Below are 20869 nucleotides of genomic sequence, written 5' to 3'. Positions count from 1 at the left end.
TTCTCTTGTTCGCTCTTCCTTCTTCCATCACAACACAGGGTTGTGTTGGTGTGCTTGTAGCTGCAAAGCAACAATTACACATAAATGTGTAAGGTTTAAGATTTTTCACAGTTGCTCTTGAACGCACCCTTTTTTCCACTAGCAGCTTTGTAAAGTTGCTAGGTTATTTCTGCATAGGTAAAAATCTGCTGTTCTAAACTTAGGAAATCAGTTTTTTTGTATTCCATCTATTTCTATGTCCAATATAGAATCGGACTTGTCCATGTTAATTTGTTGATGCTTTTTCTGTCTTTTGTAAGTTTGGATAAAAATGTCTGTAAAACACATGAACAAAGACTGGATTGTCTGCCTGTTCTTGTGTCTGTTCCAGTTTCTATATGTATCCATAATTTCTGTGTTTTTATGTTTTAGTAAAGAGATTTGAACGTATTCGTGAGGCATTTAGACACGTTCATTCGAGTTCCCAGCTGCTCTTGAACGCACCCTTTTTTCCACTAGCACGTGCAGCTAGCTTTAGCTTCGGTAACGAGGGGAGTGAACTGTCAACTTGGCAAAATTGAAGCCCTGCTTTTCAAAAAGGGGTAAATCTTCTGTTTTATACAAAACAATCTACTCTTTCAGTTCTCTGAAGCAACTTTAGAAAAATATTATTAACTACGCAGGTGTAAAAGTTCGTCGAACTACCAAACCTAAATTATGGTTAGCGTGTCAGCTAAGCTAATACCAGTGCATTAGCTAAAATATTCTAACATATGTTAATTTTTATGTACCTTTAAAGATAACCAAAAATTAGCTGTCTTGCTTCTCATCGCGTTTTAGAAGCTGGTAAATGTTCCTGTTGCTTTAGGAATGAGGGAAGAACAGGAAATAAAAACATGAAAGTGCTGTCAAGTAATTTTATTTCTGAAAATGTGTCTTGTAAGTTAAAATAACAGTCTAACCCTAACACATAAAATAAACATTATTTTTGAATAATATGATAATTATAAGACACTGTAAAAAAACTTAGCTAATTATAAAAAAATTATACCACCGTTCAATAAAACAGATTATATCACAATTGTTAAACATTATAGTATATTAAAAAAACTGATTATTGTGGAAAATTTTAGAAAAGTTATTGAACAATAGATACAATTTCTGATCAATTATAGATTATTAGAATATTTTAGAATATTTTATTTTTGACAATCTTCAGTGTCATCTTCCTCCTGTTCATAACTTTTGGTTGGCACAATAACTGTCCTCTATTTTCCAGAGAAATCTTAGTTTAAAACCACAAATATATTCAATATCATAATTGTTATTATTACTGTTACCATTATTATTAAGATAATGTCTAAAAAACAACTTATTGTACCTAAAAGAGTTCATAATTTCTTTTACTTGTTCAGGGCGTATGTTAAAATCTGGCAGATTTGATTTTCATGTGATAATTTCACCAACTTTACACATATATCCATATTTAGCACAACTGGTCAACCTTGTGACGTGAGAGTTTCATAAACCAATTTCATTCTTCGGTTGAGATCTGACCGTAAACACAAGAGGAGACAGCACTTTTCTGGCTCCGCAGACACACCAATATTTGGCGCATTATAGCCAAATAGTAAAAAACCAACAGCTCAGAGAGGTAATCTGGAGCACGGCCATGCAAAGATTTTAAAGCCTATAAAAGCACCCACTCTAGAATTGATGAGGGAGTTGACGAGGACTTGGATCGATAGACGAAATCGACAATGCCATTGGTTTAAATAAAAATGTATCAATTCCCACCCCTGTTGAACTGGTGTTCACTGGATTGTTTTAATTTTACTGTTAAATTCCTTCAGTCACTAACGTAATCTGACTCATTTGGAGCTATTTTATCTGCATGATGAAACGTTCCTCTCCTTCAGGGAACAGTGGTTATATGCATAACCTAACGTTCTCTTTCAATCGATTCACTCAGTACAACAAAGGTACTATGGGACTTATCAAAACACCCCATGAGCAGCTATCAAACCTGGCCTGAGATTGCAACCTAAGATGGCAAGTCAGATCTAGCAGAGAGAACTGCATGGGCCACAGAAGAGGCCAAAACGTCCAAGCGGTAAAACCTCACAAAGGTGTGGGGTGTAGCCCAGCTTGCAGGTGAGAAAATGTCACCAACTAAAACACCCTTAAGGTTGGTTTATGCTTGACGCGTCCGCGAGGTCCGCACGGCTCCTCGCGGAAAAGTTGCGTCATTTTGTGTCATTTTAACAACCACGCCCCTCCACCGCGCCTCCGCACGGCCCAGAATTTCCGCAACGTGCACCTCGGAAAATTTCTAACCACACGGACGGACGCGGAAAAACATGGCGGACCGGCAAGAACTAGTATGGCAGAGGTTCGTAAATACAGACATTTGTATGATTCAGCTCTCAGACATCACCGTGATCAACATGTTAATAATTCTTGGAGAGAAATAGCTCGCACTGTCGGAAAAGACGAGAACGCTGTTAAAAATGCTGGAATGCCATGTTGTAAACAGTAATTTCTACTTCTACTATGGTGTAGTGTTGGATGCATGCCGTAGAGCTCCATGCTGCCCCGTTCACTTTGGGAGAATATTGGCTCACGGCAGAGACAAGCCGCATGAACCATAAACACTGCGAGTTGTGAAGCGCGTTCCATCCGCGAGTCGCATCACCGCGCGGAAAGTGAATGCGTCAAGCACAAACCAAACTTTAAACAGCACCCAAGAAGCAGCCACACCTCTAGTAGAGTGTGCCCTGACCCCTATAGGGGCAGCTGGGAGCCAGTGACACTGTAACACAGGGAAATAGCCTCTACAATCCAATGAGAAAGTCTTTGCTTTGACAAAGCTTTATCCATGGAGGGTTTGGCAAAACACAAACAGTTGGTCTGTTTTTCTTATACTCCCGAGTGCAATTTATATAAGCCTGCAGAGCACGAACCGGGCACAGACAATGCAGTCTCCTCTGCTCCTCAGAGGCAAAGGGAAGACTACTGAAGCCCGAAAGCTCTATGGTCATGGAACCATAGTTGAGCTGGATGACCTTAGGCAAATACGCAGCATTCGGATGCAGAGTGACCCTAGCTCCATCTGATGACATTTTCAGACAGGAAGGGTGAACTGAAAGAGCATGAAGGTCTCCCACCCTTTGAGCTGATACAAGGGCTAAGAGCAGAGCTGTCTTATAAGACAGAAGCTTCATACTGATCAATTCATTCAATATGCTCAAATGGGGTACCACACAGGGCTGCCAGCACCAAAGCGCGGTCCCAAAAAGGGACAATACAATAATTTTAGCTTCAGTCTGTGTCAGATTACAACAGACGTCATTTTAGGTTCCCCTTTCTTTAGAAAATCCGCCATCAGCCACCTGCAAAGTAGGGGTAGACCAATGTATCGGCCGGTATTTGTCCTTCGTAAAGCTGATTGGTGCATCCTCGGGCAGCCCGGTGCTGTTGCAGAATTTAATTTAAATGTCTTTTTACATTCACTGATAACATCTGCACCATAAATACTCTAAATTAACTTTATTTAGGTGTCTAACTTTAACACTGAGCAGTGCTCAAAGTTAAGATTTAACAGTTAGTTAAATTCAGTGATTAAAAACTGATTCAACTTCATAAATTTTGTGCATCTGATCAACTGACACCATTAGTGACATTTTTAACAAGAAAATAAGATGGAAAATATCCAGATTCCGGCCGTGAAAATCAGCCCATACATTCCGGCAGTTCATATCGGCCATCGACTGACCATGTCTCGTGCATACTGGCATCGGTAGCTGCAATGGAAAAAAGTAAATTGGTCGACCTCTACTGCAAAGCACTGTTGAGATGTTTTTAGTGGGTTATTTTTAGGAACTCATTCTGTGACTGACTCCTGTTTCATGATGCTGCAGACACGGGTCCACAAGTTGAAAATCAGGAGATGAGGAAACCAAAAAGTCAAAAGTGTCAGAAACAACAGAAGTCTGCAGCAGGATGTTCTGCATCATGTGAGCTTAAAATCTCATGCTTTCTTAAATCGTTTTGGCAATTTTAGTTGACATCATCTCATTTTCCTTTGAAGCAAAAGTTACATCCAAAAAGATTTCTTTCAAGAGAAATGAGAAGGGAGAGACACTTCTTCACAAAGCCTGCAAGCAAAAGGATCTGGAGCAAGTGAAACGTCTCCTTCAGGCTGGAATCAGTGTCAACATGGAGGATTATGCAGGTTCCTCTCTACTCAGGCACATTGTTTCCTGTAGCTGTTGTGTACTCTCACCCACAAAGTCTGATCCGGTTTGTGCCTTTTGACTGGAACACTCAGGGTGGACGGCTCTCCATGAGGCCTGTACTGAGGGTGCTGATGCTGTGGTGGAAGAGCTGCTGAAGGCTGGAGCCATGGTCAACACCAGGAGCTGTGATGGTGTGACGCCCCTGCATGATGCTGTTTTCTCTGGACACTGTCAGGTCAGGGGAAAAGGTTAAATCAAGCTGTTGGTAGAAGATCACATCTAATGTTTTAGGAATTAAAACCAGAATTACCTTCAGTGTAGGGGTGCATCATCATTTATCTGTGATCCGTACGCATCTCTCTCCACGGTTCGGCATGCATGCCGTTTGTGGATTGGTCACGTGGAGGCGCTACCTGTTCAGTCCAAAGGAGAAATGCACAGCGGTGGTCATGGAGGAGGAGAGGAGCTTGAAACACCACCTGCATCGTTTAGGTCACATGTATGGGAGCATTTTGACTCTCCTTTAAAATATACTAACGGCAAAAATAAACATGTGCAAGTGTGCCGCGCCGCGCCTTCAGTTTGATGGCGCGGTGCCGCACACGCATGCCATTTTAACATTTAATCAATGTCAATCAATTGGACCTATCTGTAACTCCTGCTTTTATAGCAAGTTGCAAATTGAGCAGAAGATGTTGCACTAAGAAAGCAAACCTATTTGTTTTTTCTTTTTGATGATCCGAAAAAAGATCCAATCCGTGACTGAAAACCGTGATACGATCCGAACTGTAAGATTTTTGATCCGTCGCCCGCTACTTCAGTGTGTTAATTGAGTATTTTTGGGACAGAAATCTTTGTGTTTTTTTGTATTAGTTACGTGTTTCATGTCTCACAGGTGGTGAAGCTTCTCCTTCAGAGCGGAGCAAACCCCTACGATAGGACTCTCAGTGGCAAGAGCGCATTTGAAATGGCAGACGAGGAGAACATCAGAGAACTGCTCATGACCTTTCAGGCTTCTTCTGTTACACAGGTGACCACCTGGAATGAGGGTGGGTCAGGTCACTCAGGTGAGCATCGTTATAAACTTAAGCAGGGAGTCCAAACATTTTAAAATCCAAAGTATCTTTTTCTTTCTTCCTAATTTCAGATACTTTGAGATTCTTGATTATTTTTAGTGATCTGAGTGCTGGATTGTTTCAGGTGCTGGACCAGAGGTGCAACATCAGAGTTTCCTCCAGTCTGGAGAGTCAGGTGATGGGGGCGGAGCCACAGAAACAATTGACATTCCACTGAGAACAGATGATGTCACTACTAACATTGTGAGACGTGTGAATAAAAGCCTTCCCGAAATGAACATTTGTTTTCGTTCAGACGCTCATCTAATGACTATCTTCACTTTAGCTTGCACATGTGGTGTTAGCTTAGTTTACTATATTTCAAACAAACACAAAAAGAGATAAGAAATCAAATTCATTCATTCATAAATGTTCTCATGGATGTGATTCAGTCTTTCAGGGTTCAGAGTCATTTGGTGGCTGTGACAGAAGTTTTGGAGGAGGTGAGAAGTAAACAAGAAGAAATGTTGACCTGGCCTCTGAGTGATCTACTGGATTTAGGTGAGACCTGCCTCAAGCATTTCAGCCGTCAACACTAAAGCAAATTATAATTTAATGCTGGGGCCCACAACTTTACCTCATGAAGCAGAGGAGGAGGAAATTTTGAATTTGAGCAGCTATTGCTCCTCCCCCGCCCATCCTAAAATAGCCTAAAACCACGCTTCCTAAATGCACTCGCAGGAAAGCCGAGTCAACAGAGAGAGGATGTTTTCAACCAAAACTTTAACTACAAATGGCATTTTATAAAGAATATAAATGTATATTTTAAAAAGACTAGTAACAGTTGACATAATGTTATAAATCGGGTTGGTCACATTTTCCTGGAATCGTTGATAGATTACACTCCCTATTACGCTCACTGTTTTTCCCTCACTGCTGTAACATGGTGTAAGTGGTTACTTTTAATAAATGGTCAGTAAGATGTGATATTCCATATAAATAAGAATTATCAATATTTTGATGTAAGATGAAACCAGGTCTTTTTGTGGGTTATTGAACATAAGGTCTATTTTTTAAGACCTTGTTAGTTAATGACTTGATCTGTGATAATCAGATTTCATTGCTCTCTCACAGAATCCTGGCTGCAGTAAGAGGACTATGTTAGTTTAAACAAGTCGACTCTTTCTAATTATTTAAATCATATTGCTCGAAGTACAGGGCGAGGAGGAGGAGTAGCAACCATTTTTCATTCAGGCCTATTAATCAATCCCTTACCAATTAATAGTTACAGTTCTTTTGAACATCTTATTGTTAGTTTTCCTAATCCAGATTGCAAAACTGTAAAACCACTCTTATTTGTAGTTTTGTATCGTCCACCAGGCCCTTACTGAGTTTTTGGATCAGGTCTCTGATTTTTTTATCTGATTTGGTGCTAAATACTGATAAGGTCATTGTAGTGGGGGATTTTAACATCCATGTGGACATTGAAAGTGATAGCCTCAATGTAGCCTTTAGTAATATCTTAGACTCTATTGGTTTTACCCAAAGAATACATAGCTCCTCCCACTCCTGCCATCACACATTAGACCTTGTGCTGACTTATGGCATAGAGTGTGAGGAAGTAACGATGTTTCCACATAATCCAGTCCTCTCGGAGCACTTTTTGATAACCTTTGAGTTTTTTTTTATAACTGAGTTCTCCAGACATGAAAGTAAATTTCACTATAGTCTGTCTCTATCTGACAACGCTGTTGCATCTTTTAAATCAACTGTTCCATCTTTACTGTCTTCAGCATCTCAGAGGAACGTAGCAGAAGGCAATATTTTCATTTCTAGCTGTTCACAAATTGATGCCTTAGTTCATGATGTAACTTCCTCTTTACGTGTGGCATTAGATGATGTTGCCCCTTTAAAAAAGAAGGTAATTAGGCACAGGAAGTTGGCTCCCTGGTTTAAACCTCATTTATGAGCTTTAAAACAAAACTCTAGAAAATGGAGAGAACATGGCGCTTTACACACCAGGAGGAGTCCTACGTATCCTGGAAAAATAGTCTTGTGCTTTATAAAAATAAGCTTTGACAAGCTAGTACTGCTTTTTTTTCATCGCTAATTGAGGAAAATAAGAATAATCCAAAATTTCTTCTCAGTACAGTTGCCAAACTTACACAGAATCATAGCTCTGAACCATCTATTCCTTTAGCACAGAAGTCCAATAACAAAACACCACTCAAATTCAGATCAGGGGGGCCGTTCCTCCCTACCACACCTCTCGAGGTCTTACTGTCGTTGCCCACGTGAGCGTTAAAGTCCCCGAGCAGAACGAGGGAGTCACCGGAAGGAGCGCTTTCCAGCACCCCCTCCAAGGACTCAAAAAAGGGTGGGTAGTCTGAACTGTAGTTTGGTGCATAAGCACAGACCACAGTCAGAACCCATCCCCCCAAATGTAGGCAGAGGGAGGCTACCCTCTCATTCACTGGGGTAAACCCCAACGTACAGGCACCAAGATGGGGGGCAACTAGTATGCCCACCCCTGCTCAGTGGGAGCAACTCCAGAGTGGTTGAAAGTCCAACCCCTCTCAAGGAAACTAGTTGCGGAGCCAGAGCCATGCGTTGAGGTGAGTCTGACTATATCTAGTCGGAACCTCTCAACCTCACACACCAACTCAGGCTCCTTCCCCACCAGAGAGGTGACATTCCTTGTGCCAAGAGCCAGCTTCTGTAGCGGAGGATCAGACCGCCAAGGTCCCCGCCCTTGACTACCACCCGTCACACACACTGCACCCGACCTCTTTGGCCCCTCCCATGAGTGGTGAGCCCATAGGAAGGGGTCCCACGTTTCCTCTTCGGGCTATGCCCGGCCGGGCTCCATGGGTGAAATCCCGGCCACCAGGCACTCTCCAACGTGCCCCACCTCCAGGCCTGGCTCCAGAGGCGGGCCCCGGTGACCCACGTCCGGGCGAGGGAACACGGTTTCCATTTATGTAATTCATCATAAGAGTTCTTCAGGCTGCTCTTTATCTGATCCCTCACCTAGGACCTGTTTGCCATGGGTGACCCTACCAGAGGCATAAAGCCTCAGACAACTTAGCTCCTAGGATCATTGAGACACTCAAACCCCTCCACCACTGTAAGGTGGCAGCCCAGGGAGAGGGCAAAAATATAGTTTATAAAAATCTATTTAATACTGTATTTCTAAACTAATGATGACAGAACAAGTTATGATGAATGATTGTTAAAACAAGATAACTGAGACAATGGACGAAAAGATGGAATGTGAGCTTAGAGGTTATGTAGCGAGACCTGATTAAGTGTCTTTTGAAACTTGTGATGTCTGGGTTGTAACATGTCTGACTGTATGGTTTAACAAACTATCCGTTAAACGGTCCATGCCAGTAGTACAGAGTCTACGAACCCTTGCGGTGAAGGCTCCGGGCAATCCAGGGGCCGGAGAAGCGGTACAAACGGACTGTTTCCTCTACATAGACTCAGGCATGGCGCTGTGCCACGGCTGAATTTCTAGCGCCACGCCTACGAGATTTTTCTATTTACCTGTGTTGTGTTTTAGGCAGGTATCAAGCGACGTTGATCCAGACCCACAGCGCTCTGACAGGTGTCCTGGCCCGGCAGCGTTCAGAGAAGGACGAGCTGACACGTAAATACAGGTGAGTTCAGTGAGAGGTTTGGCCATTTTCAAGTGGTGGTGTATTTGTTACTTATCCACAGTAAGAACCCTACCTGCTAGTGATGGGAATTCTGGCTCTTTTTAGAGAGCCGGTTCTTTTGGCTCCCAAGTGGCTCCTCAGATTTTCTGTTGCGTAAAGTATATTTATCACCAAAAATAATGCTAAACTATATGTAAAATTATTTACTATTGTAAAAAAATGCATTTATCATTTATATGGATTTATTTACTGAACACTTTAAGAAATCTCAACTTTCCGACTGTTGTCGCTCATTTTCTCACCGTCTTCGTCGCACTCTCCTCTCTCGCTCGCCTTTTATCCTCCTCCTCATTCCCTCTCGTCTCCCTCCTCCCACATGTGCTCTGCTGTGTGTCTGTCTGAGTCTGATCCTCCCTCTTCCTCCCCCTACTGCTCTGTGTGTGGATAGTCTGGACACACAGTTGCACATGTTGACCAATCACCTGTGGCTTTCACCAAAGCAAGAGGGGGAGGGGAGGGAGGGTGACTGCTCCCAACGACGAGCCGGCTCCCGTCGTTCACTTCTTAGAGCCGGTTCGTTCGTGACCGACACATCACCACTACCTGCAGGTGGTTTCACTCAAAGTGGGTGGAGTCTCCTGAAGGAGGAAGAAGTTCACTGACTAGAGAGGATGATTTTTTGGAGATGTAACAGAATCTTTGAATTCAGCTTTCACCGTCCATGAGATGCAACTAGGACCTGCAGGTTAGATGTCTGTCTGAGGTGTTGAGTGGCTCTTAAAAGAGCCGTTGTGTCTTAAATCACTCGCAAGCGTTGCAGAGAGGCTTTGACCTTCAGGTCAAAAAAGAGGATGGGTTCAAATGTGGCTCACCGATTTGGCTGAACCAGGAGGAGCCGGAAATGAACTAAATCAGGAAATGATTCCTGTTTTATCACCTTCCTTGTTTATAAACTTGAATTTGACACATATGAAGGCATTACCAAAATACCACAGAAGTCACTCCTTTCCTCAGATACAAAGAGGGGTTAACTCTTTTCGTGAAGTGGTAAAGCTTTAAACATTTATGTGAAGTGAAAGTTAAACCCTTAATTTTAATATTATGATGTATGAGTACACTAAAAGATTAACTTGTTAAATCAACAAACACTGATCTGGTGTAGTTTAAGATCTGAGATGAATCATTGCAGGAAAAATATTCATTTTAAACACATCATTGATTAATGCACACATTCAAACACTTTGGGATTTAACAAGAGGTGATTAAATGACACTGTTGCAATTATCAAGTTTTAGAAAGTAATTTATGATTCAAGAAAGATTAACTTTATTCACAGTGAAAATAAAAAGTCTTGTCTCCTACATGAGACTTTGAGCAAAGATATTATGGCTTCTTTGGTCGGTTGCACGTCATATATCCTTGTTTTTCTTGCATGGAGGCCAGACAGATGTAATGCGTCACTGGATGCGTGACGTAGTTTGTGGCTGCAAATTAAAAGTTAATTACTGTTTATTTTGATAACAAACTTGACCTTTGGTACGCAACATGATAGAGCACCAGAACATAAGTAGGGATATTTATTGTGCTATTATTGTGCTGTATTGTGTATGTACAAGATGGGCCATTTATAAGGATACACCGGTGAGAGACGGTTTCTGTCAGAGATGTTTACTCTTCAGTATCCAGAATGGTAATGAATCACGCATGATGGGAAGGCCCCGCCTATTGACTCTACCTGCCAGTCGGAGTCTCCCCCTATTGGTGGGCATGGATTTGAGCCGTCCAATCATTTGACAATGGGATTTTTTGTGTTTATGTTTTGAGGGCATGTAGCGATAAATATAGATTTATATCTGTGTTTATCAAATGTGGTGTAGACTTGGTTTTTTTTCGTCGTTTATAATTTTATATTAATTAATCGGGGCACCACCCAGTCTTTGTTAGTGTGACCTGGGGACACTCGAAGGGATATTCAGGTTTGCTCAAGGTAATCAGTCTAAAATTTAACGCCACAAATTAGTCTGAAAGCTGAATACTTGCCAGAATGCGCAGACTATTCTCGAGAGCACTAGAAAATGATCAGGCTTTGTTTACGTTTTTGTGAGTTTATTACAAACATCCGTTAATACATTGGCAAAGGGACCAAACAACTTATTGTTTCATGCATGGAATTAAGTAAATTGTTAACCCAAAGCTTTATGGCAGTGATATGAAATAAGTGATCTGTAATAAAGGTGGAAACTTGGTGAAACACAAGATTATAGTAAAATGGGGAGTAATTTCTACGGGGTAAACACGTGAATTTTCATGTGAGTTTGTGGGAAGTGGTGAAGTGCATGGTGCAATTTATGACCCTGGGAGAGAATCGTAGGAGTTAACCAGAATGCTGAAAAGCTGCAGGCCAGTTTCCCCTTTTTGCTGCTGGAAATTTGGGAAGCCGAGAGCGATTGGAGTGCGACCTGTGCCCACGGAATGTGCCGCTCGTGCGGCGACCTCACAAACTGGGACGTTACTCGAGGTGAACCGCAAGCTGGATAATGTCCTCGCGGCATTGCCTGTATTAGTACGCAAGATGGATATGATCTCGGAGAGGGTCGCCGGACGATGTGGGGATGTTTAGAACATAAAATTGGCTTCACTGGTGGACATGAATGACCACTTAGAGACTCCAAGGCGGAGAGGAAAATTATCTCTGCCTGCCCCAAACAAAGTCATGTTTATCCTTATCTGACGCCAAAGCAGCCTCTCAAGGCTGCTTCAACACACCCCCACGAAAGGAGGAATGCCGACAGATGTTGTGTCCCGACCTTCACCCTCTTCCTTCAGATTGAGACGTCTGCGGGAAACTTCAGTGTGCTCTCTGGTCCTTATCTCTCCCTCCCACCTGTTGGTCTGCAGCTGGTCGATGCGCCGCAGTGGCAGCTCCCATTGGAGGCTTCAGGATCCCGCCCAACCCCGCCTCCCCATCGGACTCTGATGTTGTATCTGTGCTGTTTGTGCTTCCATGTTAAAGGAGTTTTTTTTGTATAATAGAGTTACTCCCCGCTGGGGCTAACTCTGCTATGCCTTTTTTTACCTACCACTTATCCTCATGTAACACCCTTTTCATCTATCTATTAAGGTAGCGCGACTCATGTTGCGAATGACCGCAGTCACCAATTCTTGTCATGTGTCTTACCCACGTATGTCTGATCTTTGAATTGTGTGTGCTGAAACTCAATTTCGTTTCTCTGTATGTCCTGCACATGTGGTAGAAATGACAATAAATTACTTTGACTTTGACTTGACTTGAAGTGTGAGAGAAAGAAAAGCTTTGTGAAAATAGTTATGTTCTTTGTGTGAATCCAACGAAAGTTAATCTGAGAATATGAAATGTGGATTTCCGCTACAGGCACAATGGCGGTCCTGTTGACAAATTTAATGGAAGCAGCATCCTGACCAGTCTCAGTCAACAGATTTTTAGAAAAGTGGACTTGACATTGTCCGTCCTCGCAAGCCTGTTGGAGAGCCCTCTCAACGATGGATAATGGCGTTGCATGTCTCTGCACCAACGCAGACAGAGAAGCATTAACTAGGCTTTAGGCTCCCTATTGGAGCATCCCAGTTATTAGCAGCCAGTAGAGATGGGTAGGTGTGGCCAGAAGCAGCTTGTTTACTTAAAGTGACAGAACCCTGAAAGGACGGTCTGGAAAGCATTGAAATGTTCCAGAATAAAGCTGCTGAAATGACTTTATATGAGAGGGATTTAGTGCATAGAACTACACAAACCTTTGTGATGTCTACCGTAGAACCACTATAACTTAAGAAAAATAGGCACGTCCTCTTTACATAGATTTTTCATATAATCCTGACTTTTGTGTTTTGTTTCCCGCTGCAGGACAGTCCCACACCACTTTCACCAGTTAGTGTTGAAAAATCGGGTCCTCGATCTGCTTTCGTGTCACAGAAACTTGTTGGAAATCCTCCAGAAGCAAAAACAGCTGGAAGAAGCTTATTTTAGTGCCAAGGCAAGAGTTTCAACTGAACCAAGTCTGGACCAAGGGGGAAATAATCTAACAGGAGAGGAGATGGATCAGAACTTTTCCCAAGACTCCACACCAGACTTTTTATTAACACCTAGCTGCTATTTAATCAAGGAACAGACCAGTAGACCAGTTACTCAGGCTGGTGCATCCCAGCATCTGAAGAGAGTCTGTAGCTGTCAGAGGGACCCCAACATGAGAGGAAAGAATGTGTTGCTGCAGAGGAGTGTTGAAGACCAGCACCAATGTCTCCATCAGCTCATTCAGGGGGGGGCGGTGGCACCAGGAAGCACTTTAGAGCTCGTTTTGAAGGTCAGTCAAAGCTCATCTTTTTATAATTCTCATTTCATCTCTGGCTCTCATGAGAGTCTTCACAAATTACACTATAAATCAGAAAATGTTTCTCGTGCTGTTTTAGCCTTTAGTTATGAAACCGTCAGATTTTGGCTGCTCTTTTAGGGTAAGCAGCACACGGCCCGTCTGACAGCTGATGGTACGTTGATGAGCAAAGGCCGGTTGCATCGAGCTCCAGAGCGCTGGCTGGAGTCTATCCTCGGAAAAAATATTCCTGTCAGCTCATCCTATGCCTTGGACAAGGTTAGTCACCAGGAAGTCTGCACCTTATCACTCACAGCTACTTTTTAATGCAACCCCAGCAGCCTGAGGTCAGAGGTCACCAAGGCCAAAAACCAAAACACAGAAATAAATGATTATGCCAATAATTAGAACCAAAGCATTTATGGCTACAATGTGTAATAGCCTCCCTAAAATGAAGAGTTGGCAATTAATCAATTACAAAAATATTTAGCATTGATGTAACAACAATGCACAATATAAATTAAAACTCTAAATAAAATGTTTCACTTGACCCCACTCGTGTACTTTAAATAATCAATTATAAATGTACAGGAGTATAACTGAAAGGCCTGCTGAGAAGGAGTGTAAAATTAAATATGGTCTCTAATAAAAACATCCATCCATCGATCCATTTTCATCTGCTTATCCGGAGTCGGGTCGCGGGGGCAGTAGCCTAAGGCGAGAGGCCCAGACTTCCCTCTCCCCAGCCACTTGGGCTAGCTCCTCTGGGGGAATCCCAAGGCGTTCCCTGGCCAGGTGAGAGACATATTCCCTCCACCGTGTCCTGGGTCTACCTTTAGGTCTCCTCCCGGTTGGACGTGCCCGGAAAACCTCACCAGGGAGGCGTCCAGGAGGCATCCTGACCAGATGCCTGAGCCACCTCGGCTGGCTCCTCTCGATGTAGAGGAGCAGTGGGTCTACTCCGAGCCCCTCCCGAATGACCGAGCTTCTCACCCTATCTCTAAGGGAGAGCCCAGCCACTCTTCGGAGAAAACTCATTTCAGCCGCTTGTATCCGCGATCTCGTTCTATAGGTTACTACCCAAAGCTCATGACCATAGGTGAGGGTAGGAACGTAGATCGACCGGTAAATCGAGAGCTTTGCCTTCTGACTCAGCTCTCGCTTCACCACGACAGACCGGTACAATGCCCACATCACTGCAGACGCAGCACCAATCCGCCTATCGATCTCACGCTCCAGTTTTCCCTCACTCATGAACAAGACCCCGAGATACTTAACTTCCTCGACTTGGGGCAGGACCTCATCCCTGACCCGGAGAAGGCATTCTACCTTTTCTGAATCAAGACCATTGTCACAGATTTAGAGGAGCTGATTCTCATCCCTGCTGCTTCACACTCAGCTGCGAACTGCTCCAGCAAAAGCTGAAGATCACGTTCTGATGAAGCCAACAGGACCACATCATCTGCAAAAAGCAGAGACCTGATCCTCAGGCCACCAAAACGGATGCCCTCCACACCTTGGCTGCGCCTAGAAATCCTGTCCATAAAGGTTATGAACAGAATTGGTGACAAAAGGCTTTTTCACCACCTCAGTGACCTCAGCACCAGAGATTTGAGAGGCCAACCCAAAGTGCCCAGACTCTGCTTCCCCACTGGAAGACGTATCGGTGGGATTGAGGAGGCATTCAAAGTATTCTGCCCACCGATCCACAACGTTCTGAGTAGAGGTCAGCAGCACACCGTCCCCACTATAGATAGTATTGGTAGCGCACTGCTTTTCCCCCCTGAGGCGCTGGATGGTGGACCAGAATCTCCTCGAAGCCATACGGAAGTCTTGCTCCATGGTTTCACTGAACTCCTCCCATGCCCGGGTTTTTGCCTTGGCGACCACCCGAGCCGCGTTCTGCTTGGACTGCCGGTACCCTTCAGCTTCCTCTGGAGTCCGACAGGCCAAAAAGACCTGATAGGACTCTTTCTTCAGCTTGACAGCATCCCTAACCGCCGGTGTCCACCAGGGGATTTGGGGGTTGCCATCACAACAGGCACCGACGATCCTGCGACCACAGCTCTGGTCGGCCACCTCAACAATGGAGGCACGGAGCAGGGTCCATTCAGACTCAATGTCCCCCGCCTCCCCTGGAACATTTTGGAAGTTCTGTCAGAGGTGGGAATTGAAGCTCCTTCTGACAGGAGACTCTGCCAGATGTTCCCAGCAGACCCTCGCGATACGTTTGGGCCTGCCTGGTCTGACCGGCACCCTCCCCCACCATCTGAGCCAACTCACCACCAGGTAGTGGTCAGTTGACAGCTCCGCCCCTCTCTTCACCCAAGTGTCCAAGACATGCGGCTGCAGGTCAGATGAAACAACAACAATGTCGATCATCGAGCTGCGGCCTAAGGTATCCTGGTGCAATGTGCACATATGGACACCTTTATGTGAACATGGTGTTCATTATGGACAATCCATGACTGTCACAGAAGTCCAATAACAAAACACCACTCGAATACAGATCGGGGGGCCGTTCCTCCCAACCACACCTCTCCAGGTCTCACTGTCGTTGCCCACGTGAGCATTAAAGTCCCCCAGCAGAACGAGGGAGTCACCGGAAGGAGCGCTTTCCAGCACCCCGTCCAAGGTCTTCAAAAGAGGTGGGTAGTGTGAACTGTAGTTTGGTGCTTAAGCACAGACCACAGTCAGAACCCGTCCCCCCACACGTAGGCGGAGGGAGGCTACCCTCTCATTCACTGGGGTAAACCCCAGCGTACAGGCACCAAGATGGGGTTAACTTGTATGCCCACCTCTGCTCGGTGCCTCTCAGTTGGAGCAACCCCAGAGTCGTAGAAAGTTCAACCCCTCTCAAGGAAACTGGTTCCAGAGCCAGAGCCATGCGCTGAGGTGAGTCCGACTATATCTAGTCGGAACCTCTCAACCTCACACGCCAACTCAGGCTCCTTCCCCACCAGAGAGGTGACATTCCATGTGCCAAGAGTCAAGTCACTGAGCCACGTTTCATTAAAGCAGAGGGCAGCGGAGTGTGCAAAGTCTCTATTAGTCCTGTTCAGAAGGAGGAGTTTGTCTGTTTTATTAGGTAGGGATCGAACGTTCGCTAGGTGTATTGCTGGGAGAGGCACACGAAATCCCCGCTGGCGGAGTCTCACCAGCGCCTCTGCTCATTTACCACTCCTGCGTTTCCTTCACGAACAAACAGTAGCAGTAACTAGGAGTCGTTGCAGCAGAAAGAAGAAAGGGAATTCTTGAGGCTAAACATGAATTTGGATCCAAATAAAACTCACCATAAAAGTATTGGACTAATCTGAATTCACAAATCGTGGTTTGGCAGAAAAATCAGCCAGAGGGAATGTTCACAGACCTGCTTTCCATCGCCGGAAGGGTGGCCAGCGGCTACAAAAGCCTGGGCTCCTGGCTCGTGTGGAGGCCTTTCAGGATTAAATGGTGCTGGCTCCCTGGTTGGTCAACATCGGTCGTGAAAGGTGAGGATATTGTAATCCTCGATCGTGGCTTGACCTTTCGGTTCCTCCAGCTAAACCAAACAATTAAGATCGCGAGTCCGAATTATCCAAACGAGATTGAATCAGAGAAACTGTTCCAAATTCGTTTTCACTCTTAATGCGAGAACTCGACCGAACCAGTGATAATTTTGTTGACAAAATATTTTCGTCTTTTTTTTCGTCACGAAAATATATTTACAGACGAAAATGAATCAAAATTTCTAAATGAAAGCTTGGAAAAAGACAAAGACGGTAATTAAATTGATTGAAACTTTTAGTCAACGAATGAAAGACGAGACGAAAATCCACGATGACGAATACCTAATCAGAAGACAGGAAAGATGCATGATGCAAATAAAAGGTCCAATCATCAAATTGAACAGGCGGGACTAGGTGAGTAGGAAATTACTTCATTAGAAAAAATATATGTACTGTATTTTGTTGACTAAAATTGCTTATTTTTATCGACTACAATTACTTGTTATTTTCATAGACTAAAATGGGACTAAAACTAAAATAAATCTAATGACTAAAATTGGACTAAGACTAAAATTAATTTTTAGCCAAAAGACTAAGACTAAAATAAAATTAAAATTTCCTGTCAAAATTAACACTGGACCAAACACACAGACTTCCGGTTTCACGTAGATAGTCAAAACAAACAAACGGAGTTGCTTTGAAGTTTTACTGTAACGTTTGAGAGCTAATTACTTTACAACTGTAAAGTGCCGGGTTCTGCTAGGCCAAGATGGAAACAGCCACGCAGGGATTTGTGCTTAAGCCGTCCTTTTCTCTGCCACACGAGATCTGAACTTCTGGTTTTATAAACTTTCTTTTTGTCACACCCACATGTATTTCACTCATTAACCACTTGATGGCACTGTGGCTCTTTCAAATAACCTCTGCCTTTCCAACAATGAAAGATCCATGATTGCAATTTTACCAAAGTTGTTCCAGATGGGGATCAAAGTATTACTTTAACCAGAGAAGAACTAAATTTTTTTCTTAAACTGGGCAGTTTCACCATTAGCATGAATTTTAACTGGAGAAACACAAATCGGCAAACATAAAATGGAAAACACAAAACAAGCAGTTTGTAACTGATAAAATTTGAGTATTTACTTAGGGCATTAGAGCAACTTGATTTCTAATGGTGAAGCAAACTAAACATCGTCTTTGATTGTAGCTAAACAGGAATGCAAGGTTTATAAAGACTCAGTTCTTGAACTTCCCAGGAGGACCTAAGAGAAGTTTTACGACTTCCCCCGTCTTGAGAAAAGGGTCAGTCTGAGGTTGATGTAAACCAGGCCAGTTTCTGATATTAGTCCTGCGCCACCTGATTGGCGCAGAAGAAAAAAAAAGACATGTCACTTGTTAAAATTTATGTCCCTGGAAAAAGGTAGGAGATAGCCAGCTCCAAACTCCCCCCGTTACTGAGTGTGAGAGAAAGGAACTTTGTGTGAACCCGACACAAGTTAATCTGGGAATAAGGTGGATTTCTTTTTTTTTTATTTTTTTTTTTACCGTGTCCTGTCTGGCTGTGAAGCAAGCAGAAATGATGTCTGAATGCTGGTGACAAGCCTTACAGATTTATTCTCAGGTGGAGCATCAAAGCGTTTGCTTTTAATGTCACGCCTGATACTTAAAACTTTATTGTTATTGTTGTTGAATGCTTTGTAATTACGACCAGACACGGAGACAGAGGTGAAAGAGAAAGGAAGAGAAAAGGTGGAGAGAGAGGAGGGGGGGGGGGGGGGTCCACAAAAATAAACAATGAACAAGAGTCTGCTTCTAAACCTGCAGAAAAAGACAAAAAAAAAACAAAAGGACACAAAAAAGGGACACAACAACAATACAACAAGATCTACCTATCACTGCGTCAACTTGATGAAAAAAAAAAAAAAAAAAACTATATATATATATACATATACATATACACACATATACATATATATATATATATATATATATATATATATATATATATATATACATACATACACATAATCAACATTGCTTAACTGAAGAATCACGATAATAAATCACAATGCATTAAGTGCCCCCCATAGTCTTAAGACATGTGTTGAACGTGCCCAAGCCCATACTTTTGAGAGCACCATGTGAGCACCTGTGTGTGTACACGCACTTGTTTATTTAAGGTTTCTCTATAGGAGCGTCCAACAGAGAGTGTGAGGGACCACAGATCCGCCCCCCAAAGATGTGCAGGAGACGGGGGGAGCTCCAAGTCCCAGAGATCCAGGCGTTGCCCCTGAATGCAGTAACCCCAAGGAGACTGCAACCAGAAAGGCCCCCGCCCCCCTCGAGAGGCACAGAGGATCGCCCCGGGGGGCCACAAACAGCAGCCGGCAGAGTCCCTGGAGATATCAGCGGCAAGCCCACAGGCCCGCCCGCAGCCTCCCACCCCCTAGCCGGCCGAGCCCGGGACCCAGCGACCCGGGACCCAGGGGTGACCACCCCCGCCGGGGACCCAGGTGGATAAGGTGGATTTCTGCTACAAACGCCTTGTGGAAAAAGTCTGAAAATATGAACTTTTATTCCCCCGTGGCTGAAGAAGAGAGATACACAGCAAACCGTTTTATTCATGGACAGAAATGATGCAGGTGTAGATCGCATGAAGAGGAGGAGGCGAATGAGGGACAAATTTGTCTGTGTTCAAACGTCTCTCAAATACATTAAAGCAATATAAACACAATAGCAAATGCACTATCATGGACTGTAATGGTGTCAGTACCCCAGAGGAGCGCTACACCCTCTCTTGTCTTGGTGGGGAATTGCTTTGCAACAATTCCAGGTGACGGAGAAGTCTGAAAGTAAAACGTCTGTCAATGTGTGTGCGTCTCCCTTGTAGAGCTTACTTATGAGGCAAAGAGAAAGTAGCTACAAGAGGTCAGAGCCAGATGAAACAAAAACGGGGTTCCCCTGATGGTCTGTTTCAGCCATTTTGTTTCTGTGATTTAGGTCTTTTGGCTGAAAACAGAAAATGCACTTTTGGGTCATATTGGTTGCATTTTGGGTGCATCCCTAATTCTGACACCTTGATCCTTCCCAACAGGTGACATTCAGGGACAAACCTTTATCGTTCTACTTTAAAAACATGGTGGCCAAAGAGAGCTGCTCACAGGTTAATGCTGAGCGGGATTCTTCTCCATCTTGGCTGGTTCCAGGTCAGTTTTCACATCAACACACAGCAAAAAGTTCATTTTTTTTACCTGATTAACTGAACACTCAGAAAAGAAAACCAAAAAACCAATAGGGCCGTGGAGCATAACGTGCGATATGGGTGCAACCTGGTCAGCGCCATTTTCTTGTCCTAACTAAGTCACCCTGAGTACTGAGGAACAAAGGGATAGCACCCTTACGAGAAACATCAGCAATGGTTTGGATTTGCTGATGAGAGATTGATAACGTACAAATATCTGTATGAAAACAACTCTTGAAAAAGTATAAGTACTGAGTGTACTTCTTTATTTTAGTAAAACTAAGAAGTTCAGAATATACAATAAGTATAGAAGATAAAAATAAATTCACCTTAAACACAAAATAACTCAAGGATTGGATTGAGTTTTTTATTTGAGAAAAATAATAATTTATTCACATTTACAAAGAAAATATCACTTGCTTGTGTTCACAGGCAAGCATGCTTATGTGCTCCTATCCCGGTCCTCCAAAGGCTCCACATCTAAATAAATCATTGTGTAACCAACCTGTATGCATGGTAACAACATTAGTTTCACACCTACAGGATTTCTATCCCCCCTCTATAACTGAAGCTAAGTGGAAAACTAAAACAACAAAAGAGAATGTTCTAGACCAGGCATCGGCAACCTGCGGCTCTTTTAGCGACTCCTAGTGGCTCCCTGGAGCTTCTTCAAAAATATATGAAAATGGATCAGGGGATATATTTTTTGTTTTAATGTGGTTTCTGTAGGAGGATAAACATTCTTAACATTTTCCAATGCCGTAAAATGTGCATAATAAATCTTAAAATTCAACATTTCTTTCAACAAAGATTTGCGTCATAGCCTGCGACACACGTTTCAGCGCGGCGCTGTGCCGGACAGGTGG

The 20869-nt window shown here is 43.5% G+C and overlaps 1 protein-coding gene across 2 annotated transcripts; it reads left to right on the top strand.

Moving 5' to 3' along the window:
- The first annotated feature begins 476 nt into the window (after positions 1–476).
- Positions 477–20114, top strand: LOC107386050 (ankyrin repeat domain-containing protein 31). 2 transcript variants are annotated; one of them, XM_015960220.3, is made up of 11 exons: positions 477–581; positions 3900–3995; positions 4070–4213; positions 4310–4452; positions 5113–5284; positions 5418–5536; positions 5725–5833; positions 8838–8934; positions 12812–13268; positions 13416–13553; positions 19857–20114. In XM_015960220.3, exons 2-11 carry the CDS (start codon positions 3929–3931, stop codon positions 20019–20021), a joined length of 1611 nt encoding a protein of 536 aa, XP_015815706.2. In that variant the 5' UTR covers positions 477–581; positions 3900–3928; the 3' UTR covers positions 20022–20114. The 2 variants fall into 2 exon arrangements, with proteins under 2 accessions (XP_015815706.2, XP_054586380.1); XM_054730405.2 differs by lacking the exon at positions 19857–20114 and adding an exon at positions 18955–19202.
- The last annotated feature ends 755 nt before the right edge of the window (positions 20115–20869 follow it).

This window comes from Nothobranchius furzeri, chromosome 10, assembly GCF_043380555.1.
Source record: "Nothobranchius furzeri strain GRZ-AD chromosome 10, NfurGRZ-RIMD1, whole genome shotgun sequence".
Classification (NCBI taxonomy): Eukaryota; Metazoa; Chordata; class Actinopteri; order Cyprinodontiformes; family Nothobranchiidae; genus Nothobranchius; species Nothobranchius furzeri.
Note: the sequence above shows the minus strand (reverse complement) of the source record. Positions and strands in the feature narration are given on the sequence as shown.